The sequence below is a fragment of the Vanrija albida genome, assembly GCF_041260175.1.
Source record: "Vanrija albida strain AlHP1 chromosome Unknown contig_7, whole genome shotgun sequence".
Taxonomy (NCBI): Eukaryota; Fungi; Basidiomycota; class Tremellomycetes; order Trichosporonales; family Trichosporonaceae; genus Vanrija; species Vanrija albida.
In genome coordinates this window covers 1,626,442-1,648,429 of record NW_027191426.1, presented here as the reverse complement: position 1 = coordinate 1,648,429, position 21,988 = coordinate 1,626,442, and the positions used below count along the sequence as shown (strand labels likewise).

Genomic DNA, 21,988 nt, shown 5'->3' with positions numbered 1-21,988 from the left:
ACATTTAGTGGCATGGCATCGTTTGCATTGAGCCGGTTCAAGGCGTTACAGTCTACACTTGTTCTGTTCTGCTGTTCTGTTCTGTTCTGTTCCGTTCTGTCTATGTATGGTCTACGGGGGTAGGGTTGCTGTAGTTTTGTCGAGATGGAGGGTGATGTGATTCTTAGCGAGTCGTGACGAACGTCGTGGCCACGCCTACGCCTTCGCGCAGCACGGGCAGCGCTTTGCGGCCGCGCGGCGGGTCCAGCGCATCCTGCCGACGACCTCTGCGCCGACGTTCCAGTCGTTGGCGGTCGAGCCGTAGGCGATGTGGCTGACGAGGTCGTCGAGCGCGGCGGCCGTGGGGGTGGGGGCGCCAATAAACTCCCAGTTGGGAACCGAGCGGAGGAGGGCGCGCGTGTGGGCGATGGTGTGGATCGGGATCTGGCAGTGGGGCTTGCTCGTGAGCGGGGTGGGCGGGGGCGAGTGCTGTTGCTGCTGCTGCTGGGCGTGGTCGTGGTGCTGGTGCATGCCGACGTGGCCAAAGATGCTGCCGGCCGTCGAGACCTTTGGACTCGCGGGCGGGCTCGAGACACTCGAGACACTGCTCGGCACGCTAGACACGACAGTGTAAGCGGACGAGCAGGACGACGACGTCGACGGCCGGCTGCTCGGGAACGACGAGCTGGCGGTCGACTCGGACGCGAGGGACACTGACGAGGCGGAGGACGGCGAGAAGCTCATAGCCGTCGGCGAGGGCGTGAGGTGTCCGTGTCCGTGGCCGTGGAGGCTTGCGGGGGGCGAGCTCGTCTTTGCGAGGGCGAGCGGCGACTGGTTGGCCGTGGCCGCGAGCGGGGTCTGCGCCTGCGCGACCGTGGCCAGCCACTCGGGGTACGGGGTGACGCATGGCTCGTTGACTGTGGTGCGGCTGCGGGGCTCGAGCGAAAAGTAGGCGCGGACCTGGGTGCCGGGCTGGAAGACGGGCTCGACGGTGAAGACGTCGTGGAGGGTGACGCTGCGCAGGTGCCACACCTTGGAAATGTCGAGCACGACCTGGGGGAACGAGTGGGCGAGGCGCGGGATCGGCGACGGCTGGTTCTCGAGGCGGTGGCGCACCTCGGTTGGGCGGCCGGCGCAGATGTGCTTGGGCGAGAAGAGGTGGCACAGCGTGAGCAGGTGCCGCTCGTACTCGCACAGCTCGAGCTCGTGCTGCTCTGCGTCGGGCGCCGTCCACTGCAGCGACGCGATGGCGGCGGCCGAGAAGGACACGTGCTCGACCGACGGGAACAGGTGGATGCTGCCCGAAAGCATGAGGTTGTTGAAGCGCGTGTAGTAGGGCATGCTCGTGAGCTCGCGCAGCTGCTTGGACGCAGAGTCCCAGGGGAGCGACTCGACGTGGACCCGCTTGACGAAGCGCAGGCACGCGAGCTTGTGCCGCCGCCACTTTTCGGTATGCTCCTTGCGGTACGAGTGATACATTGAGAAGGCGCCCATCTTGCCGCGAGACGTCGTCGAGCCCATGTCGCGCGAGACAGGGTCCCACTTGCTGATGGCGACGGCGCGGTACGCGCGGCCCGAGTGCCCGAGGCCATAGAGCAGATGTGGCATGTTGTGCCACGCGAGCGGGATGGTGTGGTAGAGGACGGGTGTGGCGAGGGCGTGCGATGCCTTTGAGCAGAGGACGAGGCTGGCCAGCGTGCCGTACGCCTCCATCTCGCTGAGGAACCTGGCGATGCGCTCGAGCGGCGCGTCCGGCAACGTGGGGGACACGGGGCCGAACTCGCCCTTATGCAGCCAGGGGAACGTCGGCACCGGCGCGGGGGGGAGCGCACACTGGGGCGGCGGGGCCTGCGGGGGGCGGTGCTGCGCCGAGGGGGTCCGCGAGCGCTCCTGTGGCATCGACACGGCATGCTGCCGTGTCCCCGTGCGTGCGGGGCTCGGCGACGCGCCGGACCGCCCAGACGGCAGTGGCGAGCGGCCGCCGGGGCGCGCAGGCCGGGGCGGGGGCGCGCCGAACGGCGGCGGCTTCTGGTTTGGCTTTGTGGGCGTGGTCGCTTGGGCTGGGGATGGCGGAAACAGGCGCCCGTTGGATTTGGGTGTCGGGGGGAGTTTCGGGGGAGGCGTCGCTAGGGTAGGGGTTACGGCGCGGCGCGCAGGCGAGTAGTCGTACGTCTGGTGGCTGCCTGCGCTGCTCGAGCTCGCGCGATCGTCGCGCAGCCGCCGCTGGTGGTACTGTGCTGACGAAACCTGCTGTGGCGGGAGGTGGTGGCGCTCAGGGGCGTAGTAGGCGCGAAAGTCTGCGGGCGACCCCGGGTCATGGTAGTTGTGGTCGTCGGCGGACGGGCGGCTGTAGATTGAGTTTGGGCGGTCCTCCTGACGCTGCTTTACGAGTTTGGACGACGCCTTCTTGTCGAGCACGCTGCGGTAGCCGAACGCCGAGAAGTAGCGCCCGAAGATGCCGAGCGGGTTCTTGACGAAGCGGCCGCGCTCGGGTAGCGAGCGCGACGACGACGCTATTGATGGTGGGGAGGAGGAGCGGCCCATTGTGTGTGCGGGGTGAGTGTGATGGGGTGACGGGCGTCGAGAGCAGACGAGACGGGGTGAGTGGCGAGGGCGGGCGGCTCGAATCGCTCAAAACCAAGATATAGGCTGACGCTGAGTTTGGTCACTTGAGTGATGCCAAAGGCGGATACGTGGGTGACCAAAGGGGACGGGTGAAAGGACGAGTGGACGAGATGGGGTGAGCACACGCGCTGGTCTTTTGTAGGTGGCGGAGGAGGCCGGGAATGAGCGAAGAGAACGGCGACATTGCGGCATGACAGTGAGGAGTTGACTCCACACCGAGCGCGGGCAGGCACGACGCAGCTGACAGCGAGTAGGCAGAGTGCGAGGACACAACTAGTGCAGGGTAGACAAGGTACTGGTCTGAGCGTCGTCAATGTGGGTTTGTGGGTCGTCCTGGCTGGCGCCGGAGGCGGCAAGATCGTGCCACACAATGCTGCGCGTCCAGCACGCCACCCGCCACGCGCCCATGCAGAAGCCTGCACGCGCCGCCAGCATGCATCTGCCGCAGCGCGCGCGCCCGCACAATACCCCCCCGCGTCCGCCACGGTTCTCCACGCGCGTCTCCACGCGCCGCTCATGAGCCGTCCGCGCGAACGCCACAGCGCCACTCCGGTGCCACCCGACGTGAAACGCGCGCTCGGCGCGCCCTCGCACCATTGTTCTCGGCGGAACCGGCGGCCAGGTACGTCGCTGGTACGTACGTGTGCCTGCTAGTTCCAGCCGGGGTCGGCTGCTCCTCGCTCGATCAATCCAAGCCGCGTGACCAGCCTCACCAGCTTCGGTGCCATCTACGCCAACCGCCCAGGCCTGCGGCGTGGAATGGGCCCCCAGTTGGCGTGTGGGCGCTGGCACTTAGACACGCAGAACATGGCACACGGCACACCAGAACAAGGCGGCGACGCTCCACACTCCGGGCCGGAGAGATGTCGATTCCAGAAATTAATTCGCCGGGGCGTTGCGTCGGACCCCCCCGGGCCCAGCCGGGCCGAGCGTGGGGTGGGACGCCGGAGCATCTCTTTGTCAGTCAGATCTGCGGGCGGGCCTGCAGGGATAAGCAGTCGCGGATGCAGGAGCTTGTCAGGATGCAAAAGTGCGCGCGGGTCTCTTCTCCAGCCGCTGGTGGGCGCCCTTTCGCCAAAGTGGATCGCGGTGGCCGCGTCGACGGCGAGGTGTTTGTCCGCCGCGGGGAGGGCTGTTCAGGCGGAGGGGATCCGGCATTCGAGGGGATCTGGCGACGTTAAAGGAGGCTGGATAGTGTGGGCGGGTTGCTGCTTGATGACTTGTTCGTGTCATGATGATACTGTCAAGGTGAGCATGAAGGATGATGGACGCGACGGCACACGACCACACCCGACCCCGCGCCTTAAGTCTTCAACCGCCGGGCCAAGTAGGCAGACCGCGCCGCAGGGGCGAGTGCACCACCTGGTGTGAACTGGTGTGAACTCGTCGGTGGCTTCGGCGGTCATGGGACGGGAGTGGGAGGGGGTGTCGCTGGCCGCACGAAGCCGCCCGCAGCCTCGACTCACCGAGAACATTCTTGCGTTCGTCCTTGAAGCGAGTTAGTACCAGTCTGTAGCAGTCAGCTCCAATCGACACCAGCCGAGGCCCTACTCACCAGAAGGATTCCGATGCGCGATGGCACACGACTCTGCTTGACACCACCTGGGTGCGGCGGCGCCCGTGGCGGATCGACGGATCGACAACAACACCAAGTCGCGCGACCCGCGACCCGTGACCCCAGCCCGACTATACATACTACTTGATACGGCAGCTCTTATTATCAATGTGCGACGGGTGCAGGACAGCGCTCGCGCCGGTGCGTATGGGTCATAGCAGAGTCCGGTCGCTGCCGGTAAGGTTGTTTCCGCACGAGGGGTGTGCGAGCGAGCATGTGCGGTCACCCAGTGGACCCACTACCCACGCACACCTACTTGCGCCCACAGCATACGCATGGGGCCGCCGCCCTCCTGGTGCTCCACGTCATGCGCGCCATGGCCTCGTAAAGGAGCTCAACCTGTCGTGGGTCGCCGTCCGAGAGCTCCGCCGCGACCGCCTGCCGTCTGTCCTCGGACGGCAGGGCGCCGTCGATAAACTCCCAGCCCTTGGCATGGGTCACGCGCCGCGGGCGGTCACTCGGGTTTTGGTACAGGCTGAGGAACCCGACGATGTCGATAGGGCAGGCAGGTCCACATAGTAGGCGGTGCTCTTGTGAAAAGAAGGCGCGGGTGAACACACCCTCTTGGGGGGTCGGGTAACAGGTGAAAGCGTCGTGGAGGGTCACACTCGAGATCGAAGGCAGCAGTGTGGTGATGTTGAACACGACCTGCGGAAACTTTATAGTTGTCTGGCCTCGGTGACGCCAGCTGCGGTTGTTGGACAGGTCATACTTCTCCGCAAGGTTCCGCTGCTCGCTCGGGCGGGTGAAGCAGACATGCTTCGGACGGCAGAGGCTTGCGAGGGCCACAACCTTGAGTTCGTAGATCTCAACATCAAACCTCCCATGAACGACGCAGCCCCAAGTGAGGCCTGTCATTGCTTCACTCGTGAACGACAGCATCCTGGCATTGGGGAAGAGTGGATTGACCCCGAAATCCCCACGGCACAGGGATACAATGGATGGCAGCTCCAGCACATGGCCCAGAAACCGGTCCCAGGGGATACTTTCAACCACCACATAGCGACAGAACGCCAGGCAGCCGAGTTTGTAACTCTGCCACTTGACAAGGGTTTCGTAGGAGGGGGCATGCTGTAGTAGGATGCTGCCGTGTGTCCGGGCACTGGGACGGCTGTGGCAAAGCATGCTAGGCGGAAGAAGGCCGGAGCAAACACGAGGGATGTTGTACCACGTGATGGGGACCGTGTTGTACAGCTGGGGCATGACGATGGCATGTGTTGCCTTTGATGTAACCGCAAAGTTGACTAGAGTTGCGTTAGCGCCAGAGGCTGAGCAGTGTAGCGCAATGAGGCCAAGGATCTCATTTGGAAGTCTCGGAGACGCGTCGCCGAGTTGACTGAGCCAGGGGAAGCCAGCGGAGGGATTTTCTAGCGGGGGTGCTTGCGGTAAGGGGGCGGCACTGGACGAAAGGTAACGGACGGGGATGTCGAAGGATGGCAGATCGGGAAGAGGGAGACGCGGTGGCTCGGGTTGCAACCCTGGCGACTTTGGAAATGTTGGGAGATTACCCTCAGTCTCCATAACTCGCGGCCAGAAGAAGCCGAAGGGGTCCGACTCGTCAGAATCGAAAGTGGTGCTGCGAGCCTCCATGGCGGTGACGTGAATGATACCTCGATCGTTGGTGTGTTTTGCCAGGCGCCTACGTGGGGCGTCTCTCTTGCTGCTAGTGACACGCCGGGCAAGATCGGTGATACTGTCGACCACGTTCATCTGGGAGGGTGAGCAAGACATGCTGTGGGACCATTGAGAAGGATCATCACCTTTGGATAGAGCACTTCGAATGGGGTGAGGAACAAGAGGGAGGGAGGGGGGGGGCAGGGCGATTAAGTATGATGAGGTGCGACAATGGTTATAGGAGTGTGAAATCTGGGGGAAGCACATCGAGTGAGCACAAAGGACTGCCTGGACAGGATAATGTGTGTCATATTCAAAGCACACTCACTTGTAATCTTCTTCTAGCACTACCCCGTGTATTGTGCTGCGAGTAGAGAAGCCGAGGGCAGCGGTTCACCGCTTGGATCGATTTTCGAAATTTTCCCACATTTTCGAGAGTTTTACCTTCCACCTGTGTTTCCAATCGTCGTCGCTGTCAAAGTCTCCCACAGCCTCTCTTGCAAGCGCCACTCCACCGTCATACTCGGGTTGAATTGACATCCGTGTGCCTCGGAAGAAGTGCGACTTTGTGGTGTATCCTGGTGTGAGCGCAATTCGCGCCAAGCCCTCACCTGACACAGTCTTCAGCTCACAGCAGGCACACGCCTCAACCCCATCCTGCGTCGTCCAGTGGAGCTTGGGAGGAATCGTGGCCCCCCACTCTGCCTCCATCCGAACAAGGTCGTCTTGAGTCGCCGGATATCCATCAACGAGCTCGATAGTGCCAACGTCTCTGCCCCATTGGTGGCGGTCCACAGAGGCGGCGTACACCTCCTGGATGTGCCCGTACCAGTCTCCAAAGGGAGGGAAGGCATCCGCGGAGAAAAAGGCACGGGTGAGGGACGGTGTGAAGAGCGCAGGGAGGTATGCTGCATTGTGATATGTCACCGATCGGAGGGGCATGTCGTGCACGAGGTCGAAAAGGATGCGAAGTGACCCTGCTGTCTCCGCCATCCAAGACACAACGTCCATGAAGTACTCATGGCCTATCGTCAGATTCATATGATCTTGCACTTACGATCTAGGCGCTCGTAGAGTGACCACCACTGGAGGAGGGTACGACCCGAGTCTGGTTGAGTGAGGCAGAGCTGCGTTACTGCACATAGTGGCGACAGTGAACGATGTGGCCCTGGCAGCTGGCTCAGGCCTGCCAAAGCTTGGGCGCTAATGCTAATGGAATTGAGACGCGGGAAGAGAACGTGGCCGTAGTTCAAGCGCTTTCGTTTTCTCTTGGGCACGAGGGCAGTGAAGATGATGGCGAGAGCATGCAGTGCGTCCGAGTCCGGCAGGTCCTCAACCACAAGACGGTTACACCATCGGAGACACGCCAGTTTATGCCTCAGCCATATCGTCGTGTACGCTCGGCCATGGATCTCAAGGGCGCAGAAGAACCCCGCGGTCGACAAACGCATGTCTTGCGGAATGTGCCCGTTCGAGTGGGGCATGTGCCCTGCGAACGGGTCGGGGTTTGTGAACAGTGCTGTTTCGTCCTCCTGCCTGCCCAGGAGGAGGCTGAGCCTGCGGGGAAGGTTGTGCCGATGAGGAGGATGACGTCGAATCGATTTCGGGCGTTCCTTCAGCGGGTCTTCCTCGTGCTGCAGTTGCCCTTCCAGCCAGCGAATGGGCATGGGGAGTAGGCCGTGGGTGATCCAACCTGCGTTTGTTGCCGTCAAAGTGAGGCTTGCATACAGAATCGGTGTGAGGAGGACGTGTGCGGCTTTGGACGTGAGACAGAATGATGATAGTGTATGTGTGAAGGAGGAGAGGAGGGTGCCGATTCGGAGGAGGACTCTGTCAGGAAGGAGCGGCGAGACGCTATCGGTGGCGGAGGCGGCGAGGTGGCCGATCGAAGCGCTTCGCGGTGGCGGGACATAGAGCGCCGCCAAGTCGTCGCTTGAGAGGCGGGAGAAAGGAAGGGAGGGTTCGTTTTCCGACAGCATGAAGGCAGGGTCTGTTGAGGAGTGAGAGTCGAGAAGTGTGAACGATAAGCCGTGGTCAGGTCGAGCCAAGGCAGGTAGGGCGGCTGGTGACCCTACGTCACTGCAATTGCCCTCGCGGCGCACCAGCGGCATCGCAGCTGCTGCTCGCTGTGCCAGCCTGTACCAGGTCAAGGCTTCCCCTGGGTTCATCTCACTCGGCTGGATTTCCTCGCCCGTTAGCGCCCATCCTCAACGCAACACTCACAAGCCTCAGCAGGCCAAACACCCTCGATCTCCTTCCTCTCCCCAAGCTCCTCCCACCACTTCTCACGAGTCACAAAGCGTGTCGCTCGCCGCGCAGCCGCAATCAGTTTCAGGTTGTGTGCGAACTCGGGCGTGCGCTCCTCGCGTGAGGGTTCCGCTACAAACTCGAGGATGTGGTCCCACAGCGCGTCGGGGTTCTCCTCGCGGTGCTCCTCGTGGGCACTCTCCATCCCCACGATGGTGACGGAAATGTCGGTCCCAGACCAATGTGACAGAGAGCTCAGGACCGCGCAGTACAGGAACGCGAGCGACCCGAACGCCGGCTCATCCTCGTTCGGGTCGCCGTCCGGCCACAGGACAAACACGAAGTCGCGATTATGTCCCCAGTTCCGACCGTTGTCCACCTCCAAATCGAAGTAGATGACGCTCTCCATTGACAAGTCGTACTTCAGGTGCATGATGCTCCGACCCGTCCCCGCCGGTGTGCACACTTTAATATGCGCGAGCCACGAATACTCGGTCACGTCGACAAAGGTCACGACAGTCGTGCCAAGGGGAACGGTGGGCTGGCGCCGGGAGATGAAAGCGCCGTTGAGCCGGCGAAGCGTGTGCAGCCGGGATAAGAGGGCCGTGTCACGCTGTAGGATGTTAGGCGAGCCACTGGACGAGCCGCTAGACGAGCCACTGGACGATCCGCCCGGCGAGCCACCCCTCACACCGCTCGGCGCGCCGCGCTCGCCGTAGTGGTCGAGGACTTGGATGGCGAACGGGAACCAAGGGAGTGGGCGGTCAATGGAAGCAGAGGTGGCCGAGGTGAGGATCAGTGAGTCGTCGCGCTCGGGTTTCAGCACGGCGTGGGCGAAGGGCCCGTCGACGCGTCGCTGGAATTCCTTCGAGGTCCCGCGGAGTGCCAGGAGCGCCTTAGGCGATGCGTAGGAAAGCACGAGGCTGATTATGTACGGGTACGCAGTGTGGTCAATTGTCGTCATTGTGGATGAGTTATCAAGAGAGAGAGAGAGAGAGCAGGAGAGTGGGCGATGGAGAGAGCGGGAAGCTCGAGGCGAGCGCTTGGCGGCGGTCTAAAGCCTTCCTTCGAGCGCTTGGGTGGACCGCGAAAGTGGAGGTTTCAAAAGTCACGTGATCGACCGTCCTGATGGTCATGAGCATCGAGCTCGACCAGCTCGATGCATGCATCAACAACTCGATCTCACTCGCACCTCGCATCCCCTTGACTCTCATGTTCAATGCTGCCCCATTCACAGCGGCATACGCAGCAATATCAACAACAAAGACAGTCGCAGAACCAGCAGAACCACACCGCCTGGGACCAACAGCAACAGCAACAGCAGCACCAACAACACCCTCAACATCAGCAGCCGCAGCAGCAGCCGGACGGACGCAGCCTCCCACCTGCCGCGAGCGTCCAGTCATCGCGCGAGTACGGGAGCGACAATCGAGATGACCTCAACCGGGAGTCTTACAACCATGCCGTCAGATTACTGAGCGAGGTCCGGGCGCGAGAGCTTGCCAGCGGAGGAGGATCGGTTACCAACGGCCGGGGGATGCAGCCTCAGTCCGCACAATACCAGCAGCAGCCTCAGCAACGCGCACGACCTTCTGAAGCCCACCAGACTTCAATCAATCAGCACCAGTCACATGCACAACGACCGCAGCAGTCGCACCAATACCTCCCTTCACGATCCGCCGAGCCACCGTCTGTGCAACCCAGATCAGTCCAGCTCGTAACCATGACATCCGACGAGCGGCAGACACCGCAGCCGGTTCAGAGCTCCCAACAGATCAGTGCCAACGCTCATGCAAGCTCGAGTCGAACGCAGCAAAGCACGGGAGGTTACCCCCCAGCTGTTCGTCGTAGCGCTGCCGTCCAAGTCCGGCCTCCAGCCCAGTCGAGCGGGAGCGGCAACCGGGGCAACGACTGGAACAACCGCGCTTCTGGGTCTGGACCCGGCGTTGCCAGTTCCCAGCTACCCGTTCGACCGCCTACCTATAATGTGTACACTTACCGACCACCGCCGGGTCAACAAGAACGACTGCAGCAGCAACAACAGCAGCAGCAGTCGTCCGGTCATCAACCACATCTGCAACAGCAGCCTACGCGTCCCACCGAAGGCCTGAGACAACCCCCCTCGCAGGCTGCACAACCAGTTCAATGGACGCCAAGCGCCCCGTCAGCTGGCTATCGCCTGTCGCCCGACTCACAGGTCAGCTCCCGGCAATCAACTCTGCCGCCCAACAGCACGCTATCCGTGCCGTCGCATGTCAATCCAACCCCGGTGAACCCCGCGGCGCAGGCTGGGACATCTGCGGCCTTGGGCTCGACGTCGCCACTGTCTTCGTTGACCCCGACCCCCGCACCAGAGGAACCTCCCTTAGAAGCCGCTGGCCCACCGCCACCGCCAACCCAGAAGACGCGCAAGCCCATTGACCGTCACTTTTTGACGCCAGAGATGTTGACAGGCCTAGGACTTCGCCCATCACCTTCAAGGCCGGACCGATGGATCGCGCCAACATCGTGCGACGAGTGTTCATCACGAGGGGAGCCATGCAGCATTCCGCCTCTCCGACAGCCGCTCAAGAGAGAGTATCTCATTCGCGCGATCTGCGACCTTTGCAAGGGCACCAAGAAACAATGCAGCGCTTCGTGGCTCGCGTACCGAATCGACAACGGCGTGCTCGTAGTGGACCCATCAGTACCGAGGGCGAAACCTGGTCGCAAGTCGATTACGGCGGAGTCGACGCCACAGCCAACAGGGCCAACGCGCCCGACCCAGCCAGCACAGTCGACACGGCGGGTACAGCCAACACAGGCGACACAGCAAACACAGCCAACACGGGCAACACAACCAGCAGTACAAATCCTTGGCCCCGACGGCAACCCCATACCTCCTCCGCCTCCTCCCCCACCTAAGCGCCGAGGGAGGCCGCAACAGCTTGGGCCCGACGGTCAGCCGCTCCCGAAACCTCCCCGGGTCCGAGTGAGGCGTGGTCCTGACGGAGAACCACTTCCACCGCGTCCGCGAGGGCGGCCACGGAAGGACGCCGCCGTCGCCGGTGATGTTGGTGGTGCTGCGGGACCCGTGGCTGGTAGTGCCAGTGCTGCACCCCAGCCCAATCCAACAGTACCGACCCTTCTCTCCCCCGAGATCCGTGCTACAGCCCAACTGTCTGGTGTATCACTTGCCCAGATCGCCCCGCCTGTACGGCCGCAGGCACTGTCTGCGAGCACACAGCGAGCTATTCTGGCGAGTCAAAGGGACATTGCCGAACGTGCAATCATGGCGAGCCAGGGAGCAGCGCGGCCACTTCAACTCAATGGCGGTTATGCGAATGGCGCGGCGCACCTGCGACAGCAAACTGCGCAGAGGCTGCAGGCACCTCACCTGCAAGCCAGGCCCCAGATACCGCCGGCCGCAGCTCAAAGGCCTGCAGTCCCAGGTCAGCGACCACCCGCCGCAGCTCAAAGGCCTGCTGTCCCAGGTCAGAGACCACCAGCCGGAGCCCAGCGACAGCATGTTCGCCCTCCTCTACCACCAAAGGCTCCGAGACCTCAGCAGCCGAAGCCGCCCAAGGAGCCAAAACCTCCGCGAGGACGGTTTCATCCTCTCGGTCCATGGGCACTCCCACATCTCGTCGAGCCGGGCACTGGTGGCCAGCCTCTCTGGGCCGACGCGCTGCAGCGCCTTCGGGTTGCAGAAACTGTCGGCATTCCCGTCGACAAGGACGTCGACCGCATGCTGATAAAAGCGACCGAAACGACGCAGAAGGCCGAGCGCGTCGTTGCGCGGCAACAGCGCGAGGAGGAGTTGGCACGGAAGGCGCAACGGCACAAGGAGGAGATGGCACGGAGAGAGGTAGAAAAGGCTCAGCGGGCCGCTGAACGCGCGGCACTCGCAGCATTGCCACGAGCGCCTCGGCCTCCACGGGAACCACGGCCGCCACGGCCAAAGGCTCCGAAACCACCACGGCCTCCGAAACCGCTGAAGGAGAAGAAGATCAAGCTGAGGCTGTGCAAACTCATCCTTCCGGATTCGAGCTCCTTCGACTTGAAGCGGTCTTATGCGGGAATGGAGCGCCGGCCCGGGAAGAAGAGGAAGGTGGCGGAGGCAGCCGATGCAGCGGTGGATGTCGCCGCACAGGCTGTCGCTGCGACTGCCCCGCCGAGGGTCGAAGTTTCAGCCTCAGCCGAGGACGCTGGAGCTTCGGCTTCGCCAGCGGAGGCCGAGGGAGATGGAGCTGCGGCTGCACCAGCGGAGGCCGAGGGAGCTGGCCCAGCTGAAGACGCCCAGCCAAGCGTCGAGTCTCAGCTGGAGCGTGCGGCGCTTGTGGCAGAGCTTACCGAGGCGGTGGGTGGGCCGGTGGACGTGGTACCTCCGACCGACGACCCCATGGCCGAGGATGTGGGCAGCCAGCCGATATCTGCACCCGAGGCAGGTGCAGCCGACGACGTAACGACCGATACAGCTCCACTTGTCGCCCAGGACCGTGCCAACGCCGCGTCTGAAGGTGTGGGCGAACAAGAGTCAGCCGCGCCGGAAGCAGGTGCGGCCAATATTGCAACGAACGAGACGGCTCCGGTTGTCGCCCAAGCCCGTGACGACGCCGTGGCTGAGGGTGTGGACGATCAGGCGACATCTGCACCGGAGGCACGGGCAGCCGCCGACAAAACGGCTGAGGCAGATCCGACTGTCGCCCAGGCCCGTGACGACACTGCTGTCACCCCTGTGGCTGTTACAGCTGCCTCTGTCACTCCAACGGGTGAAACCTCAGTCATCGAGCCGGCCACTGGAGCAGTGGCTACACTCGACGAAGCAACCGAAAACGACCTTGTCGCCCAGAAGGATGACACCGCGGTCGTAGAGCTGGCCACGAAAGAAGACGCTGCTCTCAACGAAGCGACCGGAACACCTGTTCCAGTTGACGAGGTACTTGACGACACTGCTCCGTTCAACCCGGCCTCCCAGCTCGATGCCGTCACTGAGGCAATGAATGCTGATGTGGATGACGACTCGGACGGTGACTCGGACAACCCAGATGTGGACGCCGATCTCGATGATAACGGGGAGCCGGACGAGACGATGGACGTGGACGAACCGCTAGCCGACCGCTCCGATGAGGAGGACGAGGAGATCGAGGTCGGCTATGACGACGAGGAGGCGGCGCTGAATGAGCCGGATGCCGGCTATGACGTTGCCTACGACGGCGAAGAGGACGAAGAAGCCGACGAGGAAGAAGCCGACGAAGTACTCGACGTGGACGCATACGACGACTACCCAGAGGTCACCTTTGTGGCGGACTCTGATGAAGACGAGGACGATGACCACTACGACGGTGCCGAGTTCACCTACGCCGCCGAATCTGATGAGGAGCGTGCGATCAACGAACCGCTCCCGAAGAAGCGCCGTCGCCCGCGCAAGAAGCCGCGCCCTCCGCCAGCCGTCCCCCGACGTGTGTTCTACGGCACGGCACCAACACACTCACGCCCGCGACCGGCGAAACGGCGCAGGATCCAGCGGGTGTACGTCGAAATTGTGACACGGAACCCCTACTGCTTCCCAAGCCGCAACACAAGCGAGGTGGAGGACGAGCTTGAACTGGAGTGGTCTGACAATGACGCACCGCGCCCGGTCATGATCACGCACAAGCCGCCACCGGGCTCGGCCTGGGCTACTGCTACCCGCGTGATCTCGCTTGCGCGCAAGGAGGGCTATTCGTCGGGCTACATCGTCGTTGAGAAGCAGACCGTGCCGGACCTCACGCCGCTCGTCGTCGGAAAGCTCCACCCGCCGCTCAACTTCATCCCCCTTCCGCCCACGCCGCCGCCTCCGCGTCTGGCGACCCCAGCGCCGGCGCCGTCTGGGTCAGACTTTGGTGGCGGAGAAATGTGGGAGCCACTCGGTGGCGCGGATATCGAAGGTGTCGCCCTCCTCCAGGACGTGGGCATGAGCCCGCTAAGATCAGCGACGAGACCAGGACCGTCGTCCCCTCTCCTGCCCGTGCGGGCGCCTCGCGCCTCGTCCCCGCTTCTGCCCGCGAGAAGCGCGTACGTCACGCCATCCAGACCGGCTGCCACGCCCGCCCCACCCCTTCCCTCGGTGCTCACCCTGCGCTCCCTCCTCACGACGCCTGTGTCCGCGACCTCGACCCCAGCCAATGCGGCTCCAGTCCCCCGGCCAACACCGACGCCAACGCAGCAGTCCGACGCGCTCGACACCGAGTTCGCGTCGGAAGCAGCCAACATCCAGAATTCGTACGACTCGGAGCTCGACGCCGAGAACGCGCGCTTCGCGGCCCTCCTCGAGGCGGAGCGGCAGCGGCATGCGCAGGCCGTGGCGGCCCTGGCCTCGCGCTACAAGGGCCAGGTGGAGCGCCTCAACCACGAGGTCGTGCGCACCGCCAACGAGATTGACGTGAGGGGAAGTGCCGAGGCGAGCGTGGAGGCGGGGCCGTCGGCGCCGACGCAGACAGATGCGGCTCCAGGTGCATAGCGATCTTGTATACTTGTTGTATGATCCATTCTGGGATGTATGTAAGTAACCTTTACTGTGGCAGGTGCCGGCAGCGAGCCCTAGGATTGAGACGAAACTGGCGGCGGTAGCAAAATCTGGCGAGTCTGCAGGCACATTGCAGCGATCAGCGATATCAGCGGTAATCAGCATCGCAACCGACGCGCAGACAGGCGCAGACCCGGTCGCGCAGACCAGTGTGTGTCGCGCTTGTGGATGGACGCGTTAACTGCGGCGGCGAAGTCTGCCAAGCACACAAGAGGCACACCAGTGCTGCAGCCTCACCAAGTCCAACAGCGATCGTCGGCCGCAACGCTCTCCACAGCTCTCGTTATCTCAGGTGGTCAGTCTCCAGCCCCCAGCCCCCAGCCCTCAGCACCCCGTATGCGAATGATGGTACATGTGCCTACTACGATCTGGCCATGTCCAAAGCCCTCTACTCGTCCTGAACGACGTTGGTGCGCTCCGAGATGTACACACCGTCCAAGAACTTGCGGATGTCCTTCTCCTTGACACGGGTCTTGTCGGTGATGGAAGCGGCCGACTGAGAGACCTTCTCGATGTCGTTGCCCTGGATGATGAGCTCGTCCTTGACGTCCGAGAGGGAGACCTTGACGCCCTCAAGCATGGGGCAGTCGCGGACAATCTTCTCGCCGAGGAAGTTGCGGATCTGGATCGAGGCACCGTCGCCAGCGGGGATGGCGTTGATGGGGAAATGGGCGTAGACGAGCTTCATCTTGTAGAGGAAGCCCTTGGTGACACCGATGATCATGTTCTCAACAGCCGACTTGATGGTGCGGAGGCAAGCAACGTGCTTGCGGCCACCGTGCCAGACAGTGAAGGTGACCTTGGGGCCGACCTGTGGGGGTTAGTAGGGGTCTTGCAGGTTGGCGCAGGCTAGGCAAGGCAGGTAAGGACTGGGCGGGACAGGACAGGACGAGGGTCACGGTTCGGCGTCGTGGACGATGCGAGCGTGGTGCTGTCGCGCTGGGGAACGGCGGTTCGAAGCGCGGCGACCGTCGATGTTGCCGTAGACGACACTTGAAGGTCTTCACGCCGCGCCGATCGCTCCATCTCGTCGCTCGCCCGACCTCTTGAACGGCCATCGTAGCGCTCCCAGCGCTCGCTCTCCCGCGCTCCTCTCCTCCCCATCTCGTCCCTCGCTCGCTCGTCGCTGTCCTGGCCCGTAGTCGTGTCCATGTCCTGCCCTTCCCTGCCTTTCCTGTGCCAGTCAAGCGACTCGACTCACAATCTGGATGTCCATGGCGACGTGGCCAACGTTCTTGGTAAGGGTGCCGCGGGGACCGGAGACGGTGATGGTGCGGGCCTTGACCTTGACGGTCACACCGGCGGGGATGGCAAGGGTCTCGACCGAAGAAAGGTCCTTCATCTTTGGCCTGTGGTGGAGATGTGGGTGTGGTAGTGGGGAGGGGAGCGAAACGAATCGAGTGGGATAAAGCGCGCGCGGTTCGGGTTCGAGGAGAGGCCTAGGTCAGCACGCTGTCGTCTTTGAAGAAGCTGCAGTCGACGCACGAGTTTTTGTTGAGGGTTGAGGAGTGCTCGACACTGGGTATGGACACTTGGCAGAGAGCACAGCGAGCGAGCGAGCGAGCGAGCGAGCGAGCGGCGGGCAGCAGGCGGTGGGCGCAGGAGGGGCTCACCCTCCAATGCAGAACAAACTGCACTCAGAATGCAACTTCAGCGGAACCAAATTTGCTTCCGCGTTTCACCCACGTGTCACTTACCTAATCAGTTTGTAACGCCGACAGGTGAGCTATCACCGATTTTACCGGCTGCTCTGATGCACTTCAGGGTTCGTCCTCCAGTCTGCCAGACAAACAAAAGCAGACAAACAAAAGCAACGAGAGACAAAGACACGCGCCTCGTCATGTCGGCGCTCCAGAGCGCATCATCTACGGCTGTGTCGCGCCACCCGCACTGAAGATGGTACGAGGGGACATGGAGCGGTTCGTGTTATCGCTCGGCAAGAGCACGGCGGTACGGCGAGCGCTGGCCCACGCCGACGCCCACGCTGACCCACTGCCCCCGACGCGTGATGATCGGCGGGCGCGTACGACGTGGGGCACGCTCTCGCACCAGTCGGCTTGTTTGTTGAGGCCACTGTCTGGGGGTTGATGCCATCACTGTAGACGCTGTATCTAGCATCACTGCGCACAATATTGCTATAACATCAGTGCTGCTGCTGCTGTTCCCCTCCCGGCGCGCTTTCGCACCCACGCCTCCTTGTTCAGTCAGACCCACGGCCCACGGCCCATTGTACACCGCGTTTGGCAAACAAGTACACGCGTCGCGGTGGATGATCGGCGCGTCCCAAACTCGCCCTAGCGTACGACGCGTGATGCGAGTGAGGGCACCTGCCTTCGCGACCTCGTCAGGCGGCAGGCAGCTGGGGTGCTCAGACGGGCAATAAATACCACGATGGGGATGCATCTTGCATCAAGCAAGCCTGCAAGAGAAGCACGAAGCGAATCACGCCAAGAGCAGACTAGCGCCCACCCACACACGCCCACACACACACACAGCCGCCACACACACACATCAAGATGGCGGGCACCGACACCCCACCGTCCTGGGGCCTCGTCCCTGCCCCGACGCACGAGTTCCTCTGCGCGCCAAAGCCCGAGGATGTAACGCTCGTTGACGGGTGAGTCGAGTTGCGAGATTGAAGTGGGGTTGGGGGAAGACGGGGTGCTGGCGAACGGGCGCACTGACCCGCCGACTGCCACTTGCTTCGAGCGCCGGTGGGCTTGGCTTCGGCGTGCTGCCCTGCTGGTCAGCGTTCACCGCTTGCCAGAACGAGGCTGCCCCTGAGCTGGATGGGGGGCGTGGGAGTCGCTCAGGAGCTGCCCGACGTCGAGCGCAGCCACCTCGACCTCGTCGCCGCCATTGCGCTCACCGCCTCGCGGTCCTCCGTCCAGTCCCCGACCTGCCCCACCCCCCATCCTGCCCATCTTGGGCCCATCTCTCCCCCGCTGCATCTGTCACGCCCACGCCAGCACGCAATCCAATCACTCCCCCCACCCTCTCGCACCCACACGCATCATTCTGACGGATTGATCCCAGCCTGGTCCCGCCCTTCGCCATCACCATCAACGGCGGCACGACGCTCACGCATACAAGTACCCGCGCGCCCACCTCTGAGCGTTCGTTCACCCCCCTTCCATCAATCAGCACCCACCACCACAGCCGCGACACGCCCATCTTTGACTCTCCTCACTTCCAGCACTACTTCCCCGGCCCCGCGCTGCCTACCCAGGGCAGCCAGCACAACCAGCATCCCCCCACCGTCGACACCTGGCGCCGCGACGTCGGCCTCGCCATCGCCGAACCTCAGCAGCCGCTCGTCGCCACCGACACCATGTACCAGGGCTCAGCCAACATGAACCACAACCTTCCCCAGCCTCCCACCAGCAACACCAACACGCACCCCCTGCCCAACGGCTACCACCACGCCAAGTAAGTGCTCACTCGTCGCACCGCCTTGGTCGTCTGATGGTGCGACGGCGCGGACGGTGTGGGGCAGACTGATGGTTGATGGTGTGGATGCGCACTGACACACACCAGCGGCGAGTCCGCCACCAACACGCTCCCCGCGGCCCCCGCCAACGGCACCCGGAACGACACCGCAGACGTTGCCTTCAACCCCCATAACGTGTTCAACCCGCACGCCGCCCAGCAGGGCGAGCCGTTCGACTACCAGCGCATGGTTGCGGACGCCGGCGTCAACCTCTTCCGCGACGGCGCGGCCAACTATGACTACACTGAGCCTCCAGTCCCAAACGAGGCGCAAACGCCACCTAACCACCAGGGCCTGCCCGGTTCGTATGCGCCCGGCGCCGATAGCCCTACCCACCCGCGGCGCACCACAGCATACTCATACGCCACCGCAGCCATTCCCCCGTACACCGAGCACGGGGACGTCTTCATCTACCCCGAGGCGGGCCGCCGTCCGGCCTCGCCCTCGACCGCGAGCTGGAACAGCTCGGAGGCCTACTCGTACGACGCCGCGGCCGTCGACCCTGCCACCGCTCCTTACCCGCCACCCGCCATGTGGCAGCAGCAGTACCACCAGCAGCAGCAGCAGCAGCACCACCACCACCAGCAGCACCACCACCACCAGCACCACCACCACCAGCACAACACCCACGCGGAGCCCGAGACCGGGCCCTCGGGCTACCCGGACGACGAACGCAATTCTGGCCGGTCGTACTCAGCCCCGTCGCGCTCGGCGACCCCTTCGCCTTCGCGCGCCGCGCGCCCCCGCGGCCGCCCGGCCCGCGCTGCGTCCGACGTTGACGACAACGAGGACTATGTCGACCGCGGCCCGACCCCGCCCCCGCCCGTTGTCCAGCCCGGCCAGATCGACAGGGTGAGTGGCGCCGCACTTTGCCGAGGACCCCGCTGACATGCAGCTCGGGCGCATCTGCTTCAACTGCGGGTACGTCGGCAAGTCTACGTGGCGCCGTTCTCTGCGCTACTTGGGCAAGATGGTGCGTCGTGTCGTGTTCGTGGCGTGTCCTCTGACGCCGCAGATGTGTAACCGCTGCGGGTGTTTCGAAAAGGAAAAGGGCGTCGACCGTCATTGGCACGAGAAGAAGGACTCGTTTCAATACACTCACGCGGCCGAGCGCCGCCGCCGCGAGCAGGGCCACCCCCCACGGCCGGACGGCACGGCCGAGGAGCGCCCCGCGTCTCGCAGCGGCGGCGGCGCGTCCCCCTGCCCCGCGTCGCGTCCGACCACGCCGTCGCGCCCCGCCGCCTCGGCGTCGCCCGGCTCGCCCGGCCCCGCGCGCCACGGCCGCGCGCAGCGCACAACCTCGCCCTACCACCAGCACGCCGGCGCCTCGCGCCCGCGCCGCGGCCCGTCGCCGGCCCCCCCGTACGCCCAGCATCCTGGCCCCGGCGAGTCGGCTTACCCCGGCCCCCAGGACCAGGCTGGCCCCTCCCACCCCCGCGCGCGCTACTAGGCGCGAGCACTCGCTCCTCGGCGGCATACTCGGCCTGGCGCCACTCCGCCCCATCGCGCGCCCATCGTCGCTCCATCGCCATCGCCCATCTGTCCCACTGTCTCGTCTGTCTCGTCTGTCCCATCTGTCCGCACACTGTCCGCACACTATCCGCACACTGTCCGAGTTGTCCGCATACTATCCGAGTTGTCCCACCTGTCCCCTGTCCCATAGCTTGTGTCTCTAGCCCACTCGCCATTGCCCGAACACACCGCCTATCATTGTGTTGCCATAGCCGCGAACGCGTGCCATTGCCCCGCTTACACCCACATTTCCGTAGCCATTGTATCTAGCCGTACCCAGGCCCACAACGATCACCTATGCATCAGTCGAGTAGCTCCACCCCCGCGCCTGCACATGCAGGCCCGGTTCTCGGCCTCCGGTCCATGTCCGGCCAGGTCAAACGTGGCGCCGATAGCCTAGGCCCGGCACGTTTCATCCACCCCACGTTCATCTCCGAACAACAGCCAGCCAGCCCTTGTTGATTCTCGGCAACCGGCCCGCCGCCCTGCCCAAACCCACAAAGTCCGCCTCCGCTCAATTACACTCGCTCGCATGAAGGTGATGTCTACAATAACCGAAACGCAGCTCGCTTGTACTAGCTAAACTATGGGTAGGCGCCGCCGCTGCCTCCGCCGCCGCCGCCATGCATTAGGCCGCAGGGGCGGCGTTGCCCGTACCGTTCTTGAGCGTGACCTGCTCGTGCCAAGGTCCAGCGTCCGAGAGCGAGCAGCCGCCGGGGCACTCGCAGGTGCCGCCGAGGTTCTTGGGCAGGTTGGCAGCGTCAATGTAGTTGAGGAGCTCGGTCTTGTAGCCCTTGCCGAGAATGTGGATCTTGCGCTGCGTAGCCTCGTCGAGCCAGGGCTTGACGAGCGACCACACCGTCGAGAACAGGTACGGCGCGTTGATGATGAACATGAAGCCCATCGTCTCGGGGTAGTTGTTCTGGCCGATCGTCGACGCGGCCGAGACGTAGTCCTTGACCTTGTAGAAGGTCGAGATACCGGCGTTGTTCAGGTCGAGGATGGTGCACGACGTCTCGACCTTGTGGCCGACGACCTCGGACGACGCGGGGAGGTAGTGCGACAGGAAGCGCTCGTAGCCGTCGACGAGGTGCTTGAGCTGACGCTCCTGCGTCGTGAGCTTGTACAGGGCGTTGATGTCGATCTTGCCGAGCTGCTCAATGTAGACGGGTCGTCCCTCCTTGTCCGTCTTGTGGTAGAACTGGGGGTAGTACTGGTCGACAGCGGCCGCCTCGGGGTAGTCGAAGCCGTTACTGTTGCGTGTCAGCAGCGTGTTTAGGGATCCCAGGGGCAGGGCCTGATCGTCATCGGGGATCGCCAGGTCACGGTGGTGCCAGAGATTCCCGCGATAGCACGAGAGAGGTGATAAACACGCCAGAACGAGGCTGTGAGGGCGATGCCGCGAGACCGATGCAACAACGCTGTGACACACACTCGTGCCATCCGAAGCCCGCGAGCTTCTGGTCCGCAGGCTTCCCAGGCCACCTCGCACCATCGGCCCGCTTCGCGGACGCCAGAGCTCACACCCACACGAGCTCGCACACCTCGCACGCCTCGCACACCCACCCCGCTCACCTCCGCCCGCGTCGAGGCCCGCCCCGTGGCCCGCCCCATCGTCGCACTCACAGAGCAATCTCGTCGGTGCCAAACTCCTTGCGCCACTTCTCGTTGGCCTCCCACATGATCTTGGCCTTGGGGATGTCAAACTTGCGGGCACGGAGGAAGCGGAGGAGGGTAGCATCGTCGAAGCGGTTGTAGCCAATCTTCTTGATGGCCTCGTCGAGGTCGGCCGGGATCAGGCCCTCCTCGGTGAGGATCTTGCGGAAGTCGGCGAGCGTCTGGGTCTGGTGCTCGTCACTGTTGGTGGGACAGGCGTGGGCGAGGTCGTGGTGGGGTCAGACATCGAGGGCGACGCGGTCGGAGGCAGGGTGGATTGAGAATGACGGGTCAGGGCAGGTGTGGGAGAGGAAGACCGTGCGTGGTTAGCTAGCTGTTGCTCTTACGACCGCTCGACGCCGTCGCCGATGCGATGGGCAACGGGCTACGCATCGTCGACGCTGTACGCACAGGTGACCGGGGTGGCCGGAGAGGGGGTCCTTTGCGGGGGCCTGAGGGCAAGGAGTTAGCGTCGGGGTTGCATCGTCGGCCACCGAGCGTTGACGTGCTTGGGGGTGGGAGTGGTGGCCGTGGGCTGTGGGCGTCGTGGGCTGTGATACTCACTGCAGACATTGTGTACGATGCGAAGTTTGGGTTGTGGCCTTGTGCAAGTCTATGAATGGGAGAAGAGTAGTAGTAACAAGGAGCGTGTCGAGCGAGAATTTATCTAAAGCGGAGATAGACACAAGAGTCGAGACGAAAG

General features: G+C 63.5%; 7 protein-coding genes across 7 annotated transcripts; 2 read left to right on the top strand and 5 right to left on the bottom strand.

Moving 5' to 3' along the window:
* Positions 1 to 195: 195 nt before the first annotated feature.
* On the bottom strand, positions 196 to 2,523 carry Q8F55_009099 (uncharacterized protein; the record flags this gene model as incomplete). The annotated part of the gene is made up of 1 exon (XM_069357474.1): positions 196 to 2,523. The coding sequence occupies one exon, from the start codon at positions 2,521 to 2,523 to the stop codon at positions 196 to 198; it is 2,328 nt and encodes a 775-aa protein (XP_069205411.1).
* A 1,948-nt stretch (positions 2,524 to 4,471) lies between these two features.
* On the bottom strand, positions 4,472 to 5,101 carry Q8F55_009098 (uncharacterized protein; the record flags this gene model as incomplete). The annotated part of the gene is made up of 1 exon (XM_069357473.1): positions 4,472 to 5,101. The coding sequence occupies one exon, from the start codon at positions 5,099 to 5,101 to the stop codon at positions 4,472 to 4,474; it is 630 nt and encodes a 209-aa protein (XP_069205410.1).
* A 2,901-nt stretch (positions 5,102 to 8,002) lies between these two features.
* Positions 8,003 to 9,044, bottom strand: Q8F55_009097 (uncharacterized protein; the record flags this gene model as incomplete). Its single annotated transcript, XM_069357472.1, has 2 exons — positions 8,003 to 8,010; positions 8,057 to 9,044. 2 exons carry the CDS (start codon positions 9,042 to 9,044, stop codon positions 8,003 to 8,005), a joined length of 996 nt encoding a protein of 331 aa, XP_069205409.1.
* Positions 9,045 to 11,807: 2,763 nt separating this feature from the next.
* On the top strand, positions 11,808 to 14,561 carry Q8F55_009096 (uncharacterized protein; the record flags this gene model as incomplete). The annotated part of the gene is made up of 1 exon (XM_069357471.1): positions 11,808 to 14,561. The coding sequence occupies one exon, from the start codon at positions 11,808 to 11,810 to the stop codon at positions 14,559 to 14,561; it is 2,754 nt and encodes a 917-aa protein (XP_069205408.1).
* A 454-nt stretch (positions 14,562 to 15,015) lies between these two features.
* RPL9B (60S ribosomal protein uL6) lies at positions 15,016 to 16,855 on the bottom strand (the record flags this gene model as incomplete). Its single annotated transcript, XM_069357470.1, has 4 exons — positions 15,016 to 15,438; positions 15,829 to 15,976; positions 16,113 to 16,145; positions 16,842 to 16,855. 4 exons carry the CDS (start codon positions 16,853 to 16,855, stop codon positions 15,016 to 15,018), a joined length of 618 nt encoding a protein of 205 aa, XP_069205407.1.
* Positions 16,856 to 17,143: 288 nt separating this feature from the next.
* On the top strand, positions 17,144 to 19,567 carry Q8F55_009094 (uncharacterized protein; the record flags this gene model as incomplete). The annotated part of the gene is made up of 5 exons (XM_069357469.1): positions 17,144 to 17,244; positions 17,664 to 18,056; positions 18,165 to 18,969; positions 19,013 to 19,090; positions 19,133 to 19,567. The coding sequence occupies 5 exons, from the start codon at positions 17,144 to 17,146 to the stop codon at positions 19,565 to 19,567; spliced, it is 1,812 nt and encodes a 603-aa protein (XP_069205406.1).
* A 690-nt stretch (positions 19,568 to 20,257) lies between these two features.
* On the bottom strand, positions 20,258 to 21,858 carry SEC14 (cytosolic factor, phosphatidylinositol/phosphatidylcholine transfer protein; the record flags this gene model as incomplete). The annotated part of the gene is made up of 4 exons (XM_069357468.1): positions 20,258 to 20,882; positions 21,256 to 21,486; positions 21,697 to 21,737; positions 21,850 to 21,858. The coding sequence occupies 4 exons, from the start codon at positions 21,856 to 21,858 to the stop codon at positions 20,258 to 20,260; spliced, it is 906 nt and encodes a 301-aa protein (XP_069205405.1).
* Between the last annotated feature and the right edge of the window lie 130 nt (positions 21,859 to 21,988).